This window comes from Equus przewalskii, chromosome 1 (assembly GCF_037783145.1).
Source record: "Equus przewalskii isolate Varuska chromosome 1, EquPr2, whole genome shotgun sequence".
NCBI lineage: Eukaryota > Metazoa > Chordata > Mammalia > Perissodactyla > Equidae > Equus > Equus przewalskii.
Genome location: NC_091831.1, coordinates 123,236,902 through 123,255,381, shown reverse-complemented (window position 1 = coordinate 123,255,381; position 18,480 = coordinate 123,236,902). Strand labels below are relative to the sequence as shown.

At 56.9% G+C, this 18,480-nt stretch overlaps 1 protein-coding gene across 21 annotated transcripts in view; it reads right to left on the bottom strand.

Annotated features, from left to right (window-relative positions):
* Positions 1-911: 911 nt before the first annotated feature.
* The window catches only part of TLE3 (TLE family member 3, transcriptional corepressor), a 49,782-nt gene continuing 32,213 nt past the window's right edge, over positions 912-18,480 (bottom strand). For 3 of the 21 annotated variants that reach the window (XM_070622054.1, XM_008523915.2, XM_008523908.2), the window contains 13 exons: positions 16,599-16,615; positions 12,549-12,668; positions 11,615-11,665; positions 10,798-10,950; positions 10,210-10,351; positions 9,450-9,649; positions 8,566-8,642; positions 7,503-7,752; positions 6,886-7,133; positions 5,857-6,004; positions 4,893-5,043; positions 3,955-4,031; positions 912-2,888 (listed from right to left, as the gene is read on the bottom strand). In XM_070622054.1, the coding sequence (XP_070478155.1) occupies positions 2,781-2,888; positions 3,955-4,031; positions 4,893-5,043; positions 5,857-6,004; positions 6,886-7,133; positions 7,503-7,752; positions 8,566-8,642; positions 9,450-9,649; positions 10,210-10,351; positions 10,798-10,950; positions 11,615-11,665; positions 12,549-12,668; positions 16,599-16,615 (1,742 nt within the window). In that variant the 3' untranslated portion in view covers positions 912-2,780. Of the gene's footprint in view, positions 2,889-3,954; positions 4,032-4,892; positions 5,044-5,856; positions 6,005-6,885; positions 7,134-7,502; positions 7,753-8,565; positions 8,643-9,449; positions 9,650-10,209; positions 10,352-10,797; positions 10,951-11,614; positions 11,666-12,548; positions 12,669-16,598; positions 16,616-16,929; positions 17,016-18,480 lie in introns of those variants that run through there. The other 18 variants (XM_008523906.2, XM_008523911.2, XM_008523905.2 and 15 more) reach the window with 11 other exon arrangements.

The window sequence follows — 18,480 nt, the reverse complement described above, 5'->3', positions numbered from 1 at the left end:
GTCGGCTAAGCTGCAGCCTCAGGCCAGCCTTCTACCTGCTGGCGGCCTCTCCTCTATAGGCCTGAGGACAGCCCCTCTCCAGCTAAAGGACCCCTCTGTGCATGCAGTCCCGCTGTCCTTGCCGGCTTAGAATAAAGAGTGCGCTTTATTCTGATTGTCCTTTTTTCAAACGTTAAATTCCTCTTCTTGTATAAAATAACAGCAGGCGATTGTGCTGATTTATGACGAGGGTGACAAAATAAGGAGTTGGACGCCATGTTAGGCCCTAGTTCTGGAGATATTTTGCTAATGGGTACAAGAAATCCAGGAGCTGGGAAGCCCGCCAGGCCCAGCCTGCCTCTCTGGGGGCCGGGCCCGCACTGCTTGTCCTGCCCCTTCCGCAAACCCCTCCTCCGGTAGCCTTCAAAAACAGCCTTTGTGACCTGGAGATCAAGGGCACCCCCAACAGCTAAACTTGCTAAGCTTAAAAAAATGACGCAGGTCTTCAGGGCCCCAGCATTCAGACGTTTTGCAATTTCACTTGAAGTTCATCACATTTCATTTTTTTCCAAAAAGTTTTGCACTTGACAGCTGTACAAGACTTTGGTGATAACCAGCGGCCCTCCGCTCTGGGAACTTTGCCCTGTCTGTCTGCCCCAAGGAAACCCACCCCTCCCTCCCGGGTGCCGAGACTACAGAGGCTGCGCAGCCAGCGTTGGGAGGGTCCCCTTCACTCTCACGCAGTCAGACTTTTTAGGGGCTGGGGGCAGCACGCAAAGTGCTTTGAAATGAGAGGAGCTCATGTTTACGGATGACAAAGGAAATCGCCCAGGAGCCAGGACGTGAGGGCGACAGTGGCCCTGGCTTTCTTCTTGGGGAGGACTGCCAAAATGGGTGGGGGGAGGAGGCAATTAAAACACAACAATCAAACCAACCTTTAAATAGTAACTTTTAAAAATATAAAAACAGCTCATTACAATGACTTTTCATTTTCTTTTTTCTTCAGGAATCAACTTTCTTCTACCCTCCCCCTCCCTTGTGGCTGGAGCCTTAACAAGAGGTGGCAGATGAACATCTGAGACCCAGAGAGAGGGGGACTCTAGACACCCCCCCCACCCCGCTCAGAAAGGTACAGGGCGCCTTGCCAGTCGGTGGCCTCTGCGTCCCCGAAGACGGCTGTTTTCACTGGGGCCCCTTCTTCCTTCTCACTAGACAGAACCACACATTATAAAATAATCCATAAAAATGCAGTATAAAAATTATCTTCCATATGCTACATCCTCGGAGAGCCCACCACCAGGACTCACGACGGCCTTCAGCTTTTCCTTAAAAGAAGAAAACGAAAGACCAAAAGGAAAAAAACCCTACCCAAATCCTAATACCTCAGAACATTTTGGTACCAAAAAGTGGCACCCGCAGAAGACAATATTCTACCTGTAACCTGTCTGGGCTCAAGAGAGACTGAAAGTGGCAAGAAGTCACCACAGTGTGCCAGATGTGTGCCCCACCCCCACCCACGTGCCCTTGGACCCCGGTGCCAGCCCAGGGGGCAGGTGGGGGTGATCCTTTCAGACCCACAACCCTGCAGGTTAATATACTTTTCCTCTCTGGGGAGAGAGGACGGGGCATAGGCAGGAAAGGGGGAGAAGGCATTTTATGAAAGGACATCACTTCTAATTCTTTTTATTCAAATTAAAAAGAAAAAAGCACCCACATCAGTTGCTATTTTTCTCTGGTAGCTCCCTGAGCTGAGTTGCTATGCTTTCCTCTAACTTTTGTCCTTTTTAGGTTGTGTCTGAAGATTGAGAAGGGCCGGAGATGGAGTTCCTGGGGACTTCCATCTCATCACAATAACCAAGTGTGCACCACAGAGAGAGACCGCCCGAGGCCAGGAGGAGAGAGAGAGACGGAGAGAGAGGGTCAGACACCTGAGAGAGGGCAAGGAGGGAGGGCAAGAGGCAGCGCACAGGAGGCCATGGAGGAACCTGACCATTTCTGTTGCTGTAGGCCCAGGCTGGCCCCCGTCTCAAGCGCAGTCTGCATGGCGCTCGATCCTGGCACTTGTCCCACCCAAGCCCCCAAGTCCACGGACATGGACGGCACTCACTCCAGGGGGAACCTATGGTCAGCCTGGTGACCAGCTGCAGCTCCCTTCCTCCACCCCAAGATTTTCTCCCTTCCACCCCCTCCCTACCTCCCCTTCCCAGATGGGAACTTCTGTTTAAAAAAAAAAAAAAAAAAAAAAGGCCACCACCACGAGTGGATTACAAATACAGCAGGCGAACACACGGCTAGCGTTTCCGGTGGGAAGGGGCCTCCTCCCCCACTGATCAGTCCGAGATAGGAGTCTGTTATTTACATTTTTCACAAATCTTGTGCGCTGCACAATCAGGAAAATGAGGTCCCCCCTCCCCCAGCACAAACACGTGGTCCACTCCAGTGTCCCCGACCCTGGGCAGGGGCACAGGTCAAAAGAAAAGGGAAGGACAGACAGAGATTCATGAGGGTGTCTGTGGGGAGCTGGAGCCACGAGCCTCCAAATAAATCTATTTGTAGCATCTGCCAGGATTGTGAAGGGGGAGGAGGAGGAGAGAAATCCATCGGAGTCTGTGAGACACATCGATCCATGCCCAGGAGTCCAGGCGGTGACGGGGCACGCGCCCTCCCCGCCTGCCAGAGTGCAGCCCGGAACGCTCGGCTGCTCGCGCCTGTCCGCCATCCTCGGGGCCCCTCGCCGGGGTCTCCCTGTCACAGCCGAGTCTGTTTCTCCCAGAGTTTGACAGCCCTGTTAGAGTCCTTGTTTAGTAGATGACCTCATAAACCGTGGCCTTCTTGTCACCAGAGCCTGTTACAATATATTTGTCATCCGCCGAAATGTCACAACTCAAGACAGACGAGGATTCCTTAGACTGGAGGAGGCAGACAAGAGGCAGGAGGGTGCGGGGAGAAAAAAAGATAGGAATCACTTTCTCAGTAGTTGATACCGTTTTGACGCTCTCGGAATTAAACTGCCCTCTACCCGCCCTAGGGCTCCGACCTTGGGCACACGGACCTCGAGCACACGCGACCTCGAGCACACACAGCGAGGCCGGCACACGCAGCCCAGAGAGGCCTCCCCATTGGGGCTGCCCTCCCCACGGCTCCTCCATGAGGAAAAGCTCATCCCCAGGGTCCAAGGTGGACCTTAGGGAAATTGTAAGGATCAAACAGAACTCTTTAGCACGAGCTTCTCTTCGGAGCTACAAACAGGAGGAAACATTTCTGAGCTGGGGCAGGAGTCAGCAGGCCGGATCCTCAGCCTGGGGAGCTAAGAAGAGGATTTGCACCCGAGTTTTGAAGCATCCAGTGTGACCAGAGAGACTCCGAAAGTTATGTGTGTGACACTCTGGACACTGGACATTTCCAGCACAGGTCCGGAAAGTGATTTGTTGGCTGTCAGAGCGAGAGAGCGATTGTGTGTGCGTGTGTATGAGTGAAGAAGTGTGTGTAAGAGAGACCCCAGGTCCTGAAAAAGCCCCTTCCCTCTTTCCCATCTTGTTCTGGACCCTTTTTCTCCTGCCCCACCTCTCTCCTTGCATCAAAGTGTTGAGATGAAACACGAACTGACTTGAATATCAGGTAACACTGCTCTGAGAAAAAGCTGCTTGGTTACGCTCAACTGCCAGCGCGCCTCCTGCACACGCCCAGGACAAGGGCTGGGGCCAGGAGCGTTTTCCTTGCTCTAGGAATCCTCCAAGGGCTCCTGCTTAAAGGCCCTGGCCCTCAGGGGTCGGATGCCATTAGCAGCAGGGTATGTGTCCCACTGACGTGGCCAAGTCCTGTCTCTGGAGAACGCATCTGGGACCTCCATCAGGTGGGGGCCTCGAGGGGCCGGGGCAGGTCTTGCTCTGCCTCCTGCTCTCCCAGCCCCCGTCACCACGGACAGACCCTGACTCCAGGCGGAACGGAGCGGGGCTCTGGGATGGTGGGCGGTACCTGGAATATGCTGGCTCCGTATGGTGTCCTCCAGGCATTGAGAAGGTTATCTTTCCCAGTGCTCACAAACCACTTGCCTGCAGGCGGGAGGCAAAGGAGGCGTCAGATTGTGCCCTGCTGCCATGAAAGCAAGACCCATCCCAGACACGGCCGACTGCCATGGAAACGCGGTGAGGACCGATCATCAGTGCAGAGCCAGTCTCTGCTAGTGAGAGGCATTTTGTAAGCGAGACACATGAGAGACATGTGAACACCCAGAGAACGCCTTGCCGTGCAATCAAGGGGGAGGGGTGCATGGGACGAGGATGGAAAAAGGTAGGATTTGCAGTTAATCGCAGCAAGGACACTTCCTCAAAAGACTCTTGAAAGCCACTAAGGTGGACTGGCCCTTCTCAATTCTCCTACTGGAAGATAGCAGGAAGGACTGGAAATGGTGAAGCCAAGAGTCTGGTGACCAGCTGAAGACTGTGGTCGGTGGGTGCCCTTGCTCTGCCACGGCTCTGCCCGTGCCCAGGCTCCAACCCTCCCCGAAGCCACAGGCGGGCACGGTGCTATTCCTGGTCCACACAGCAAGACCCACGGGGTTCAGCGAGGATGAGATGTGCCCAAGGCCGCCTAGCCAGTCAGTGGAGGAGCAGATGTTCCAGCCCAGGGCTATCGGCTGTCAAAGCCAGTAATCTCCACCCCGGAGGAACTGCCCTCAGGGCTGGGAGTCCTGTTCCTTTGCCCCAGGCCAGCAAGGACAGTCATGCACGCTTGGTACCCTGTGGCAGTCTCTGCACGCGAGGCACAAAGATGAGGGGGGACACTGGTGGGGGTCAGGAGGCCCGGTCTAGGGACCCGGCTCACTTGGGGCTCTGCTCCTTCTGGAAGCTTTGGGCCCCTCATCTGTACAGAGAGCAGGCCAGGCTGCCCAGCTCCCCGTCCCTGAGGCTCACCGCAGTAGGCGAACTTGAGGGAGAGCACGCAGCTCTCGTGCAGGTGCAGCTGGTACTTGTCGGGCTTGGTGTGGTGCAGCACCTCCACGTTGCTGCTCTCCATGCCCACGGCCAGCCACTCCCCGGTGGGGCAGTAACCCAGCGAGAAGATCTGCAGGGGGCGGTGCAGACTGAGCTCAGCACCCTCTGCCCTCCAGAGCTCCAGGCTCCTCAAAGGCCCTGCTCAGGGACCCTGAGGGCTCAGGACCTCCCCACCGCCCCCTCCCTCAGACCAACAGCCCAGGGGGTGGGATGTCACTTTTCACCCCCATTTTACAGGTGAGGAAGTGGAGGCTCAGAGAGGTTGCTGACTCTAGAAAGTAAGGGGGAGCCAGGATTCGAACTCAGGTGGTACAGATAACTCAGAGATGGCACAGACATTTTACTTTCAAAGTCACTCTCTCCGTCTTTGTGACTTTTGCCCTTCCTCAAGAAAAAAAGTGGGTAAATGCAACACTGAAGTATTAAATATGTAAGATTAAAATATTAAAATGAGTGAGAAAAACAACAAAACATAATAATAGCTAGCCCTTACAGAATGCTTTCTAGGAGCCAGGGTTATTTATGGCTGAGGCTTTTAGGGGGCCATTTCAGGAGCTCACGCCAGACCTCTGAGGCAGCTCCTATTACTCCCACCCACGAATGAGAAAACTGAGGCCACAGTGCCCCAGAGGAGGGGAGCTGGGAAACAGATGTGAGCAGTCAGGTCAAGTGTGTCTAACTCCAAGGCCCTGTCGAATCTATTCCACTGCTGCTTCCTCCAGGAAGCCCTCCCACATGGCTCAGGTTGGTCTCAGGTCCATTTGCTATGAACACTTGGGGGGGCCCCTTGGTCTCCTGACCCGGCCACTTGGACCCCGGGAGGGAAGGGAACAGGTGCTCTGGGAGAGGGGAGGGGCGGGGGGGGAGATCTCGGACCGCACACCTGGGAGGTGAAGTCGTGCTGCTGCAGTTGCCGGCCCTCCCGCAGGTCCCAGGAGCGCACAGTGTTGTCCAGGCCTCCGGTCCACAGCTTGGTGCCGTCGTGGGAGATGTCTATGCAGCTGGCCCCATCTGTGTGGCCCTGGAACTGCCTAGGAAGGCCAAATGTGGAGGAGAGGTAAGCAGGGACCCACTGCCTGCCAAGCTGGCAGCTGTCCCAGGGGCAGGCCAGCTCTGCCTCTAAGCTGGAGAGGAAACTGAGGAAACAGAAGGGGGTGCCCCATGCATCCAGGGTCTGTTGGTGAGCTTGCAGCTGAGCCAGGCCCGGGCCCTTGCCCACTCCACTCAAGGGTTGAGCCCAGGGCAGGCCCGGGGGATGGGCGCCTAACAGGGGATCTCCTTCGCCCCATACTCCGTGCCTCCTCAGCTGGCATTTTAACCCATTCTCCTCGCCCTGCATGAATTGCGGGACTGAGGCCATAAACAAGCCAAACGGTAATATGACTAATGAAGATGGCGAAGTGTCCTGAGAGCTGACTCGGCCAGGCACCACAGCCTCTGCACCGCAGCCTGACTCTGAGGACGGTGCCTCCCGATCCCGTTCCCACAGGAAAAACTGAGACACAGGGGCTAAGTGACTGCACAAGGTCACAGCAGAGGCAGGAGTCAAACCCGGCAGCTTTGCGTCCAAGGATACTGCTCCTCTATTCCAGTCTCCACGCCCATCTTCCTCAGTTCTCCACCCTCCTCAGCGCTTGTCCCCACTCATCTGAATGGCACCCTCCCAGATCTGCCCCAGCTCCAGCTCCCTGAACCGTGCAAGCTCCCGAGCCAAGGAGCCCTCCCTCCTCTGCCCACGCCAAGCATGTGGCACACAGCTCCCCCTCACACAAGGCAGGCCAAGCTGTCCCTTCACCTGGGTGCCCCTCACCTGCACTGCTTTGGCCACCCCACAGTCACAGCAACGCTGCCAGGCATGGCCAGCACAACCTTCCCAAGGACAAGGCACTCCCACACTCTCCTTCCGCCTCACCTAACCAGGGTCTGGTTGTGCAGGTCCCACACTGCAATGTTCCCATCACTGCAGCAGGAGAAGCAGACTTTGGCGTCGGGGCTGATGGCCAGGGCGTAGCAGGCAGGAGCTGAGGATGTCAGCTCGGCCTTGATGCGGGGCGTGGGCGAGGCGAGGTCCCAGATGGTGAGCGTGCTGGCCTCGCCGCCCACGATGAGTGTGCGCCCATCAGGGAGCAGCTTGCAGGAGCGGATGTAGTTGTCCCTGTTCTGGAGGGAGAAGGAGCAGCGCTGAGTGCCGCCCACCTCCCCTCCTGGGGACCAGCAGAGCCACGTCCAATGCCACCAGGCACCCTCTACACCACTGCTCACAGCCTGCCCTCACACACAGCAGCTGCCAGGCTGGCCCCATTGGTCATTCACCACCCTCCACAACCACAAATTTCTTCACGAACCCCAGGAAGTTGGTATCACCCCCACCTGCAGATGGCAAAAACAGGGCTCGGAGAGGGTGGCCAGCTCCCCACCAGTAGCCCAGCCAATATGCGGCCGAGCCAGCCCAGCTCAACGGGGCCCTGCCCCTGGCCCGGGCTCTCCTAGGCCAGCTAGAAGAGACGCCCGCAGCCCTGGGATCCTCACCAGGCAGTCCAGCTGGGAGATGGGGCTCTTGCTGCCTGGCTGGCTGATGTCCCAGATCTTCACGCAGCCCTTGCCCCCTGTGTAGACGTGCCGTGTGGGGTTGCTGATTGTCACGGCACACACCACCTCCCCGTGGCTGAGGGTGTTGATCTGCCGAGCATGCCTTGGGATGTTGGGGCCTGCCAGGGCGTCGTGGGGGAAGGGCACGGGCTGCATCTGGCCATCAGCGCTCACGTGGAAAGAATATGCTCTGGAAGAGCAAGAACCGTCACTGCTGCCGCCCCTCGTCCTCTCATGGTTCCCACAGGTCCTGCTCAGATTGACCCACATCCCCCTGCGACTGGCCTCCCTGCCTCCAGGGCCCTGTCCCCAGTACTTAGGGAACCCAAGGACCCCAACCTCCTTGGCGTGGCTCCACAAGACTGAGGACTGCTTAATACTCCAACCTTGACTTCTGCTCTCACTTAGATATCCTTGCTCCAAGTCAGGCCACCAGCCCCACAGGTACCTTGGAATGCCCCTTCCCACCATCTATGAAATCCCTAACGTGCTGACCCTGGAAAGGACCCAGCTTGAATGCCATCCCCTCCTTTAGGATCCAGTGATATTAGGGAGGGAAATCTGTCAGCCTCCACTAAAGAACCATGGCGTACACATCAGAGCCGGGGGGTAAGCCAGTGTGGTCTGCCAGCCGTTTCAAGCTACTGTGCGCGCCAGCTGGGGGTGCCTCCAGCAGAAACCCAAAGGAGCCCCCAAGGCCAGGCAGCCCCATGTGATTTGGTTAGGAGGCACCAGCGTCTGAAGTGCTCCTTCTCTCCTGGAGCCCAGTGACCACATTCTCAATCCCCTCCAGTTCCACTTTTCGAGAGAGCCCCGGGCCCATCAGGAGTGTGGCCAGGCAGCCGTTTCTCAGGGCTGCACCCTGGCCTACGAGAGCCTCTCAGATAAGGAGACACCTTCCTCAAGGGGAGGACCACCAGGGCCGGGGACAGGGTGGTGGGGTGGGGGTTCTGTGTTCTCTCCTGCCCTCCCCAAGAAGCATACAAGTATAGCCAAAGCTTACGGTTTCCCGCCAGGAATGGAGGCGAGGCTTGAAGGCAGGCCGGTGGCCCGCATGGGGGGGTGAGGGTCAAAACCAACCTGTAGGCAAGACAAGGCTGGCCCTTAGTGAGGGTCGAGCCATCCATCCCCTCCCCGCCTCCTCCTCCTCCACTTCCTGGTCCTGCCTGTTCGGCACCACTGCCTCTGACCCGGGAGACAGCCAAACAGAGCAAGACCCATCGTTTCAGGAGCACCACAGGCCCGGCAGCGCCAAATGCCTTGCCTGGGACAGTGGCAGAGACAGGCTAACAGTCCAGACCCCCAACTCTGAACCAGTATCCTCCACCCTCACCCAGGCCTTCCCAGCTCCACAAGGCAGAGCGGGTCCTACTCCACTTCGTTCCCAGTGTCCCAGGAGGCCTGTCGTGTGGAGAGGAGGCCACCCCAGGTATAGGAGGTAAAGAGAAATTATCTCCTGAAAAAGGCCCCCTTGCTCTGTCAACCCAAACAAGAGACAATTCTTGTATAACCACCAGCCCATCTGCCAAACCCTCGCTAAGCGGAACGTGCCTGATACATCTTGGGGTTCCCTCCCCACAGAGCCCAGGAGGCAGGGATGAGCCCCACTTCCCAGATGGAAAGGGGTGGCCCAGAGGAGCAGCATTCTGTGAGGTCACATGGAGACCAGCGAGCAAGCAGGGGGTGGGACCCAGGGCCGCTGTCCCCTAAGCGTGTGTCCTTTCGGCCAAGGCCACTTGTTTCTAATAAACACCCTCCTCCAAGGGCAGCTGTCTGTCACGAGACCCCCAAGGTTCCCTCTGGTGTGCAAGGAGTGCCTCCCCAACCCCCACCAGCTCCCCACTCCTTGCCCAGTCCCCCCAAAAAGCAGCCAAAAGGTCTACGTACAGCTCCAAAGCTCACCATTGGCGACCGGCCGTAGGCGGCGGCGGCGGCCGCGGCAGCTGCGCTCATCTGTGGCGGGATGTTGTGGAGGCCGGCGTAGGCACTGGGGCTGGTCAGGGAGCCGTTCATCTCATGGTGGCCCATCATGGCGAAGGGTGCCGCGTAGGAGCTGGTGATGGAGATGGGCGTGCGCAGGGCCGAGGCTGCGAGGAGGCAGGTGTCAGAGGGGAGCCATCCAGGGGAGTGGGCCCCACCCCTCCTTTGGGGACGAAGCCAGGACACCAGGCCGCCTCCCCGCCCAGCAGCAATCTTTCCTGCATTCTAAAGCTGCCTCTTCCAGGCAGTCCTTTCAAACTGAACCCACCCAACTGGAATCTCCATCTTTACAGCCCAAGAAGGGCTGCGCTGAGATGTGCCCACCAATTTTTACAGAGCAGGACACAGAGGCCCAGAGAAGGGGGTTGTTCAGAGGCTCACAGAACCAACGAGAGAGGCAGGCACAGACGGTGGGTGTCTTGACCTGTCTGAAGCTCCTTCCACACGCTGAGCTCAGCATGGCCCCAGGAAGCCCTGACCTCAGTGTTGAAGCACCAGGCGTCCATCTCCTCCTCAGACCGGACCATGAAGGCCCCCTGGGGCAGGCCCTGCGAGAGCCCCACCTCCAACACACTCCCTGGTGCTCAGCCCACCTGTGGGTTTCCAGCGGTGGCTGGGGGCAGACCCATCCCCTCAAGCCCAGTCAACCCAGCCCCATCGTGCCTACCCATTATACCTATCGGGTCCATGCCTGGGGGCTTGCCTGGCATTGCCCGGAGACCCGGGGTTGTGCTGGTGCCTGGAGTCGGGGCATCGTTCCTCGGAGTGGGTGTGTTGGACTTGAGCCCAGGGGTGGAGGATTTGTCATTCTGAAAAGGGAAGGTGCAGAGACCCAGGGAAGCCATGAAGATTCCTTTCTCCCACCAGCCGGACACTGTGAGCTGGCCACAGTGCCCAGTGCCGGTTACCACGTGAAGCCCAGTGCCAGCTCCAGTTTGACCCTTCTGCCTGACAGCCCCTCGATTCTTGCCCAACCTTGTTTGGCAGGGACTGTGGTAATTGCTCCCATTTTACAGATGCAGGAATCAAGGCTTAGAATAGTTAAGGTTTCTAAGCTAGCTAGCTAGCACAGGGCCCAGGCAGTAAGTGGCAAAGCCAGGATTTGAACGTAGGCCAAACCCCCATCCATGTTCTTCCTATTTCACCCCTCTGCCCTCTAATTAGTGCCGCCTTGGCTCCAATCCCTCTTCCAGAACCACTTTCCTCCAGCCCCACCCTCCCCAGCCTCAGTGACGGCAGGGCAGACCCCACATACATGACCAAGGTCTTTGGTCTTGGAGGAAGGCGTGCTGCTGGAGGAAGCCACCGAGGCAGGGCTGGTGGGGGCATCCTTCTTCAGGCCACGGGCCTTGTCCAGCCCATTTTCAGGAGGGGAGTGCGCCGGGCTCACCCGGGGCGTTGCTGGGTCCTAAAAACACAGGTGATGCTGAGACGCAGTAAGAGGAACAACTAGCTTAGAGCCTTCCCTGCCCTGGGAATGGGAAGGCGGGGGGCGCGGGTGATGGGGGGAGTGTGGCTGAAAGAGATTGGGGGGCAACCAGTTCTTAACAACCTAGTCTGACCCCTTCATCCCACAGATGGGGACACTAAGGCCTGTGGTTGCGGGAAGTGTCCCGCCCGACAGGGTCAAACACAATTTCAGGACTCCCATCTGGGCTGCTGGCCTCTTGGCCTCATGTAGATTCTTGCCAGCTCCTCCTACCCTGCTGACGCCGATCCCTAGGGGCTCACAACCTCCACTTCAAGATCCCGCCTGGGGCAGTGGGGAGAACAGAGTTGACCTGAAAGACCATGGGGAACAGGAGCTGGTCCTACGCTGGGATCTTTGGGGGGGTCTCTCTCCGGAGACCCATCCTAGGAAGCCCTAGGGCCCACGGATGCCCAGCCACAATGCAGCAAAGCCCCGCCCTGCTCCTCCTGACCAGCTGATGACCCAACACCAAGGGACTGTGGCCCTGGGCTGCCAGTAATGCTGGTGCAGCTGTGGAGACACCACAGGTCCCACCCTGGGGAGGGACAATCTCCAACCACCACAAACTGAGAGCTGCCCTACAGCCAGGGCCTGCCCTCACCTCATTGGAAACATCCACCACCAGATCGTCACTCTTGTCCCCGTCACTGTCCTGCAACGGAGGAAAAAGCCAGTAAGAGGCCATGCCCTTCCCACCTGAGACTGGGCCCGAACCACTCCCTACTTCCACCAGCCAGGATCCGACCTGGGCCAAACCCCAAAGTTCATGCTCTCCACTCCACCCCACCAAAGTTGGTCTTCCTCTGAGGCTGTTTTCCTGGCCCAGCCCCCCAGCTCTGGGTCACTCTGCTCCCATGCCCGCTGGCAGCCTCACCGACACCGGCCCCTACGCCACTATAGTATTTCTAAGCCCCCTGTGTCTTTCTGAAACCAGACACCTCTTTCTGGCTGGTTTTACATCACCATCATTCCCAAGTAAGCACACCAGTCTCATTCTGTCATTGCCACCACTCTGCTGGGATGGGCGATCAGCCTCGTCTCCCAGAAATACAGCTGAGGCTTCAGGTGTGCAAACTGGCCAAAGCCGCGGAGCAGCCGCATGGCTGAAGAGGGCTTGGCTCAAGACCACGAGTCCCAGCACTGCAGTGCCCCCTTCCCTCTGTCCCAGAGCAAACGCCATGACACACTGTAGGGTCAGAGTGTGGGGACACCAGGGACCACCCCACGGGAGCAGAGTGGGGATTCTGGGAGGGCTGTGATGCTAGCTGAGGTGGTTGGCCTGTCTGAGGGAGGAGCCCACAGCTTTCCCCAAACCCCATGGAGGCTGGGACAACCTCCCTGTCCACTCCCTCAGGCTGTGGCCTCTGTGCTCACAGTGTGTGTATGGCCCTCCCACTGCAGCCCACCCACCCTCCTCAGCGGGGCCGCCTGTCCTGTCCCCTCTGCCTCACTCCCTGACTATGCAGAGGGCTCCAGTCACAGCTCAGGCACTGTGGCTCTCCCCAGCCCCCGGCCCGCCGCGCTCCCAGCCGTACGTATCGGCTCAGGCTGTCCTTCTCCTCCGCTTTCCGCTTCTTGGCCTCCATGCTGTAGTCTGCAGAGCCGCGGTGCTTCTCACTGGCCCGGAGGCTTTCCGAGGGTGACACCGAGTTATTCTGGAAGCAAGACCGAGATCCAGTGTGAACAGTCCACGCATGCAGAGACAGCCAAGTACAGCTGAGTCAAAGGTCAGCCAAGGTGTCCTGCGTGTCCTGCAGGTCTCAGCTCCCCTGGAGCCTTGCCAGGGAGCCCTGCCAACTCCCCGGACCAGGTCCCCCAGAGAGGCCCTGGGAGCATCCCAATTCTCTTTTGTAGCAGTACCGCTGTTATGAGATAATAACTCACAATGAGGCGTTTGCCTTCTGACTGTGAGTCTGTACGCTCCATGAGGGCAGCAGCACGTCTATCTCCTCACCACCCATCCCATCCCCGCCACGCATATTTGCTCCAAGAAGGGATAAGCAGAATTTGCACTGAGTCTTGAGAGATGGATCTGAGCTGACAAACTGGGACCATGAGCAATACTTCAACCACTGAGCCAGACAGGAGTGGGGAGACTGACAGGGAAGGAGAACGCTGGCTGCCGCCGGGCCCCCTGAGCATTGATGAGCAACCTGGCATTGTGTGTGGATGCCCTACTAGCCAGCGCGTGGCCTTTGCAACTTCAGAGAAACACCAGGGTTATAAAGAGAAAATGCAGTGCAGTGAAGGCTAAGAGCAGGCAGAATCACCCTCTTTGTGAGGATGGGAAAGGAGGAGCCCCAAGAGGTTGGGAAACATGCCCAAGGTCACCCAGCAGGAGGCAACACGAAGGAAACCCAAGTTTTTCAGGCTGGGAGTTGCCTAATGAGTTCTCCTTCCAACTATAAAGCCAGTAAGGACAAGCAGAGTTTGGAATTCAAAGCCTGGGAAGAGGGCCCGGCCCGGTGGCGCAGTGGTTAAGTGCACACGTTCGGCTTGGGCGGCCTGGGGTTCGCTGGTTCGGATCCCGGGTGCGGACATGGCACTGCTTGGCAAGCCATGCTGTGGTAGGCATCCCACATATAAAGTAGACAAAGATGGGCACGGATGTTAGCTCAGGGCCAGTCTTCCTCAGCAAACAGAGCAGGATTGGCGGCAGATGTTAGCTCAGGGCTAATCTTCCTCAAAAAAAAAAATTAAAAAAAAAAGCCTGGAAAGAGGGAAGACGGGCCAAAAGCCGAGGCAGGAGAAGTGCTCACAGGCAGGCCTGGGAACAGAGCCGTCTAGGAAGGTAAGAGAGCCGCCTACAAAGGAGGACCCCGCTGGCCCACGGTGTCCTTGGTGGCCCGGAACAGCATTCTGTGGCTGTCAGTACCGGGATTCAAGCAGTGAGGGAAGAGCCACTGGCTGGGGTACCCACCAGCAAACAAACCTCAGTGCCAAGAGAATAATACTACAGCCGATGCCCCCCTGGGGGGGCTCTTGTGGCTTACTCCCATCTAAGTGCCCCACCTCTGCCTTCCCTCACTCCGTCACCACACACCCACCCTTTCTGAGCACCTGCCCTGGATCAGGCCTGGGCTGGATACCAGGAGGGGAGGAATGAGCAAGATAGAGTCCCTGCCCTCCAGGGGCTTAGTGTCCAGCTGGAGGGAAGAAAAAGGCCAGTCAATCAACATCCCCACGCAGCACAGAGGTGCATGACGAGGCCGTGTGGGGACACAGAGAGATGTCCGTCCAGAAGAGGAGGGCATCAAAAGACAAGTGGGATGAGCCTTCACCACCCGTCTCCCCACTTTCCTGGAGGCCAGTGCCGGCTCCAGGGCAAGGGTCACTAGGAGGAAATGGGCATGGACGGCCGGTGGGGGGTATTTGGGGGAGAACGGTGCAGGAACCAGCCGCAGAGCTTAATTTCCTTTCCTAAGCTGGTTTCTGGACAGCCCTTCCCCGCCAAGTTTCTGCCTGAAGCAAATTAAAATGGCAGAGTTATCAAGCCTTGAAGAAAAAATGGAGGTTATAATGGAACTGCAGCTCAACCTTCCCCACAGCCGTGCAGGCGCGGCGGCGATGCGCGCACAGCCGCAATTCAATTAGCTGCTGCAAGCGCCGGCAGAAAAATCACCCTCATTCCATTTCATTTCCTCCGACGGTGGCCACCTCGTGCTAAGCAGAAACGCTTCCAACCCCTCTCCTCTCGGGCAGGCGGCGGGGGGGGGGGGGGGGGGGGCTGCGCGGCTGCTCGTGTTTCTCCCGCGCCCCAGTATGCGGCGTGGAGAACAGCGAGCTCTTTCTTCTCATGCAGTCAGGCTGAAAACCCTCGCTGCTACCGAGAGTCATGTCAGGCATTTAGCGGCATCGATCCAGCCCGCCTCTGGCTGGCAGGCGGCCAAAAAACTAAGTATTTTTTATTGCTTCGGCTGGGCTAGGAAATATGAATGAAGCTACCTCTAATTGGACTCCAGACTAACCCCTCTGGGACAGCTTCCAGACCGTCCCCCCGCCCCCCCTCCCACTTCCACTGCGGCCCTGTCCTTCCTGCCGTGGGCCTCATCTGTTGACAACCTGGTTTCCAAAGGGCTGATTACTTCAGTCTACACCCCCTGACATCAGTGCCACATGCGCACGGCCCTACCGCCTCTCCCCGGACCTGCCCACCGGGCCCGTGGATGGCGTTTTGATTCATCCTCAGTGGATGCTCCAGCGGCCCGACTGTGCTCCCTCTGCTATGTGAGTCATAGACGTCAGTGAGCATAGCAGAGTAAAGAGCTCAGCTCTTGGGGGTCCCCTGTGGGTTTCTTGTAGCAGAAAGCTTTCACAGACTGGGGCACAAAGCCAGAAGCAAACAGCAATGAGGACGAGGACGATGTGAGGGCAGGGAGGGTGTTACGCTCCCAACACCCATTTCGCTCTGCAGCAGGTCCCTGTGAACCAGGCAATCTCCCGGATCCTGGGTCCTGTTCTGAGGGGGCCTTCCTAACTCTGCCAAGCTTGGCTGGGCAGGGATTACCCCTTGTTACAGATAAAGAAACTGAGGCTCGAAGAGGCCAAGAGAGCTAGCCTATGTCCCATGATGCTGGGACCAGAGCTGAGCCTTGAGATGTCCAGTGTAGCCCTCTTCCTATGGAGGCAAACCACCCCTTCAAAAATGCCACTTTTTGGGGATCAACACGAAAGCATTCAAAACAGACTTTCAGCTTCAACTATTCCTTTCTTATGTGCCTAGCCATTCCTGGGCCCAAATGTGGACCTGGACTTCTGAGCACACAGGCAAGCTGAAAGGGGATGCAAACACTGTGTGGCTAGCAGGATGTTTAAGTCGGCTGGGTGGAGGACTGGGAAGGGAGGGGGGGTCGGGAGGGAGGGAGGAGCCGCCTGAGGAAGCCGCTGTCTAGATGGTTAGTTAGCTGCCTGACCTTCCAAGTCCTACTTAACACGAGGTAATAACCAAAGCCATCCTAACAGATTAGATGGCCCCAGATACAAGGACGGCGATGAGGAATAAAATAGCTTTGCTAATCGCTGGAGGATTTTTTTTATCCAGACTCCACTGCGCTTACTCAGAAGGCTTATTCACTTGAAACAGAACCTCTGAGCCTCAGTGTGATCAGAAAGATTTACAACAAATCTCAGAGCTGGCAGACACGCATGCAGCCTGGTCTCAGTGCTCGCTTGCTAGCACTTTCTTAAACCAAGTTAAAGCCCAGAACAGGGAGAAACCTCAGGCGCGTTGGGAGGAAAGGGGGAGAATACAGGATCACAAGGAGGGGCAGACGACCTGGAGAAGCACCACGACCCAGGATGAGTCCACACAGCCCCTTGGAGGACCAAAGGCTGGCCAGCTGACCTGTCCGGTTAATCATCTCTCATGTAAAAGGGAGTCAGAGCTCATTTAGCCCAAGCTCGTCATTTGACAAATGATGGAACTAAGCCTGGAGAGATGAAGGCTTCCTCAACTGCAGGTCACTCTCAACAGGTGACAGCAGCTCCTATTTCATGACAACAACCTCCCACCCCCGCCCACCAGGTCCCCTCTTCTTCCCAGCACCCCAAACACACCCCGAAGGTTCCAGAGCACTGACACTTACCACACTGGATTCTCTCTCTTTGCGGATGGAAGGCCAGGACAGGAGAAGGGTCAGGTCCCCCCAAGACAAAAAGACAAAAAAGAAAGGAAAAAGGTCAGTCTCATCCAGCTGCCTTTTGTGCTTTGCTAGTTCACAGGCTTTAAATTGGGCAGCAGGCCTGGCTCTCTGAGTCACTGCAGGTCAGCCAAGGCAGGGCCATTAGGTGACATTTCTCAGTTTGGAAATTAACCACCCCAACTCCAAAGCTTCCCCCACTGCCAGTCCCAGGAGGGGCAGAGGGAGGCCCCTGTCCCAGCCCTCCCTGACAAGCCAAGAAGGGCGCCAAGATTACCGGTCAGCAGTTTTTAAAGCCACAAGCTTGGAAATGATCGTGCTATGCAAAATATCCATAGGGTCTGGGAGCTGAGAACATTATTGCTAAAAGAAAAGGAATTATGGGAGTGTTTTTTGTTGTTGTTGTTTTTAATTAACACCACTCTGTTTCTTTGCCAAGAAGCCCCTGGAAGCTGAAGCCTCTGATTATTTGCCCAGCCAATCACTAGCTCCCTGATTCTCCCGTCTGCTGTGGGGGGCGCTCTTCCTCTGCCAAGAGGACCAAGCCACTGCAGGGACAGAAACGTGGCCTCAGGTTCTCATGATCTGCTACGGCCCTGTGGCCCAGGTGAGGGCAGGACAGTGACACTCCAGGCCCCTGGGGCCCAACAGTGTGGTGCCCAGAGGGGCTCAGAAGGCACTGGTGGTGTGCCCCGGTAACCATCTAAGGGCAAACCAAATCATCATTTTGTACACCTAAAACTTACATGATCTTATACGTCAATTATATTCAATAAAGCTGAAAAAAAAATATCGAAGGTCAGACCACACGAGGTGGCAGCTTTTAAAAAGGGTCTGCCAGGCAGCCAGGCTCTTTCCTTTCCTGATGGACCTGAGCCTTTCTGAGCCCCTCCTCAGTGCGGCTTTCTGGGTCCTCACAGTGAGGACCAGGAGGGATAGGGGAGTCTGATTCCGAATCTTTCTGATCATCTCCCTGCAGGAGTGTGATTGCTACCTTCACTTAAAGGCAGTCAACTCACAAGTCTTCACTTGAGCACCAACTGTGTACCTTTTCCAAGGCACCTGAGTTGGTGAGACACATACATAAAGTTAAAGGAACTTGGCTTCTGTCCTCAGAGGACTAATGATCTTGGTGAGGACAAAACATTTCCCAGGGGTGGGATGCAGGAGGCCGGCCCCGGCTGTCCAGTGGTTAAGATTAGGCGCTCTCAGCACAGCAGCCCAGGTTCACTTCCTGGCCAGGGAACCACACCACCCGTCTGCCGGTTGTCATACTGCAGCGGCTATGGGTTGCTATGATGCTGAAAGCTAGGCCACTGGTATTTCACATACCAGCAGGGTCACCCATGGTGGACAGGTTTCAGTGGAGCTTCCAGACTAAGACAGACTAGGAAGGAGGACCTGGCCACTTACTTCCGGAAAAAAGTGGCCATGAAAACCCTACGAAGAGCAGCAGAGCATCGTCTGATACAGCACCAGAAGGTGAGAGGATGGTGCAAAACAACAACAACAACAACAAAAAACCAGGCAGGGTTCTGTCCTGCTGTACGCAGGGTCACCGGAAGTCGCAATCGACTGGACGGCACTAATAACAAGGCTACAAAAGGACAGCAACAGAGGGCTCAGTCTTGGGACCCCAACTCTTAAACTCTTATGGAAATCTGAGAACGGCCCCCAGCCTGGGCGGGAAGGCATCCTGAAGGAGTGGGACTGGGCTGGCCCTTGAAGGATGGGCAGGGTGTAGCTGGTCTGGGATGAACAGACAAGATGTCTTCAGGGCAGAGAATACTGGGTACACACCAGGAGTTGGGAGGATGGGGAATGGGGC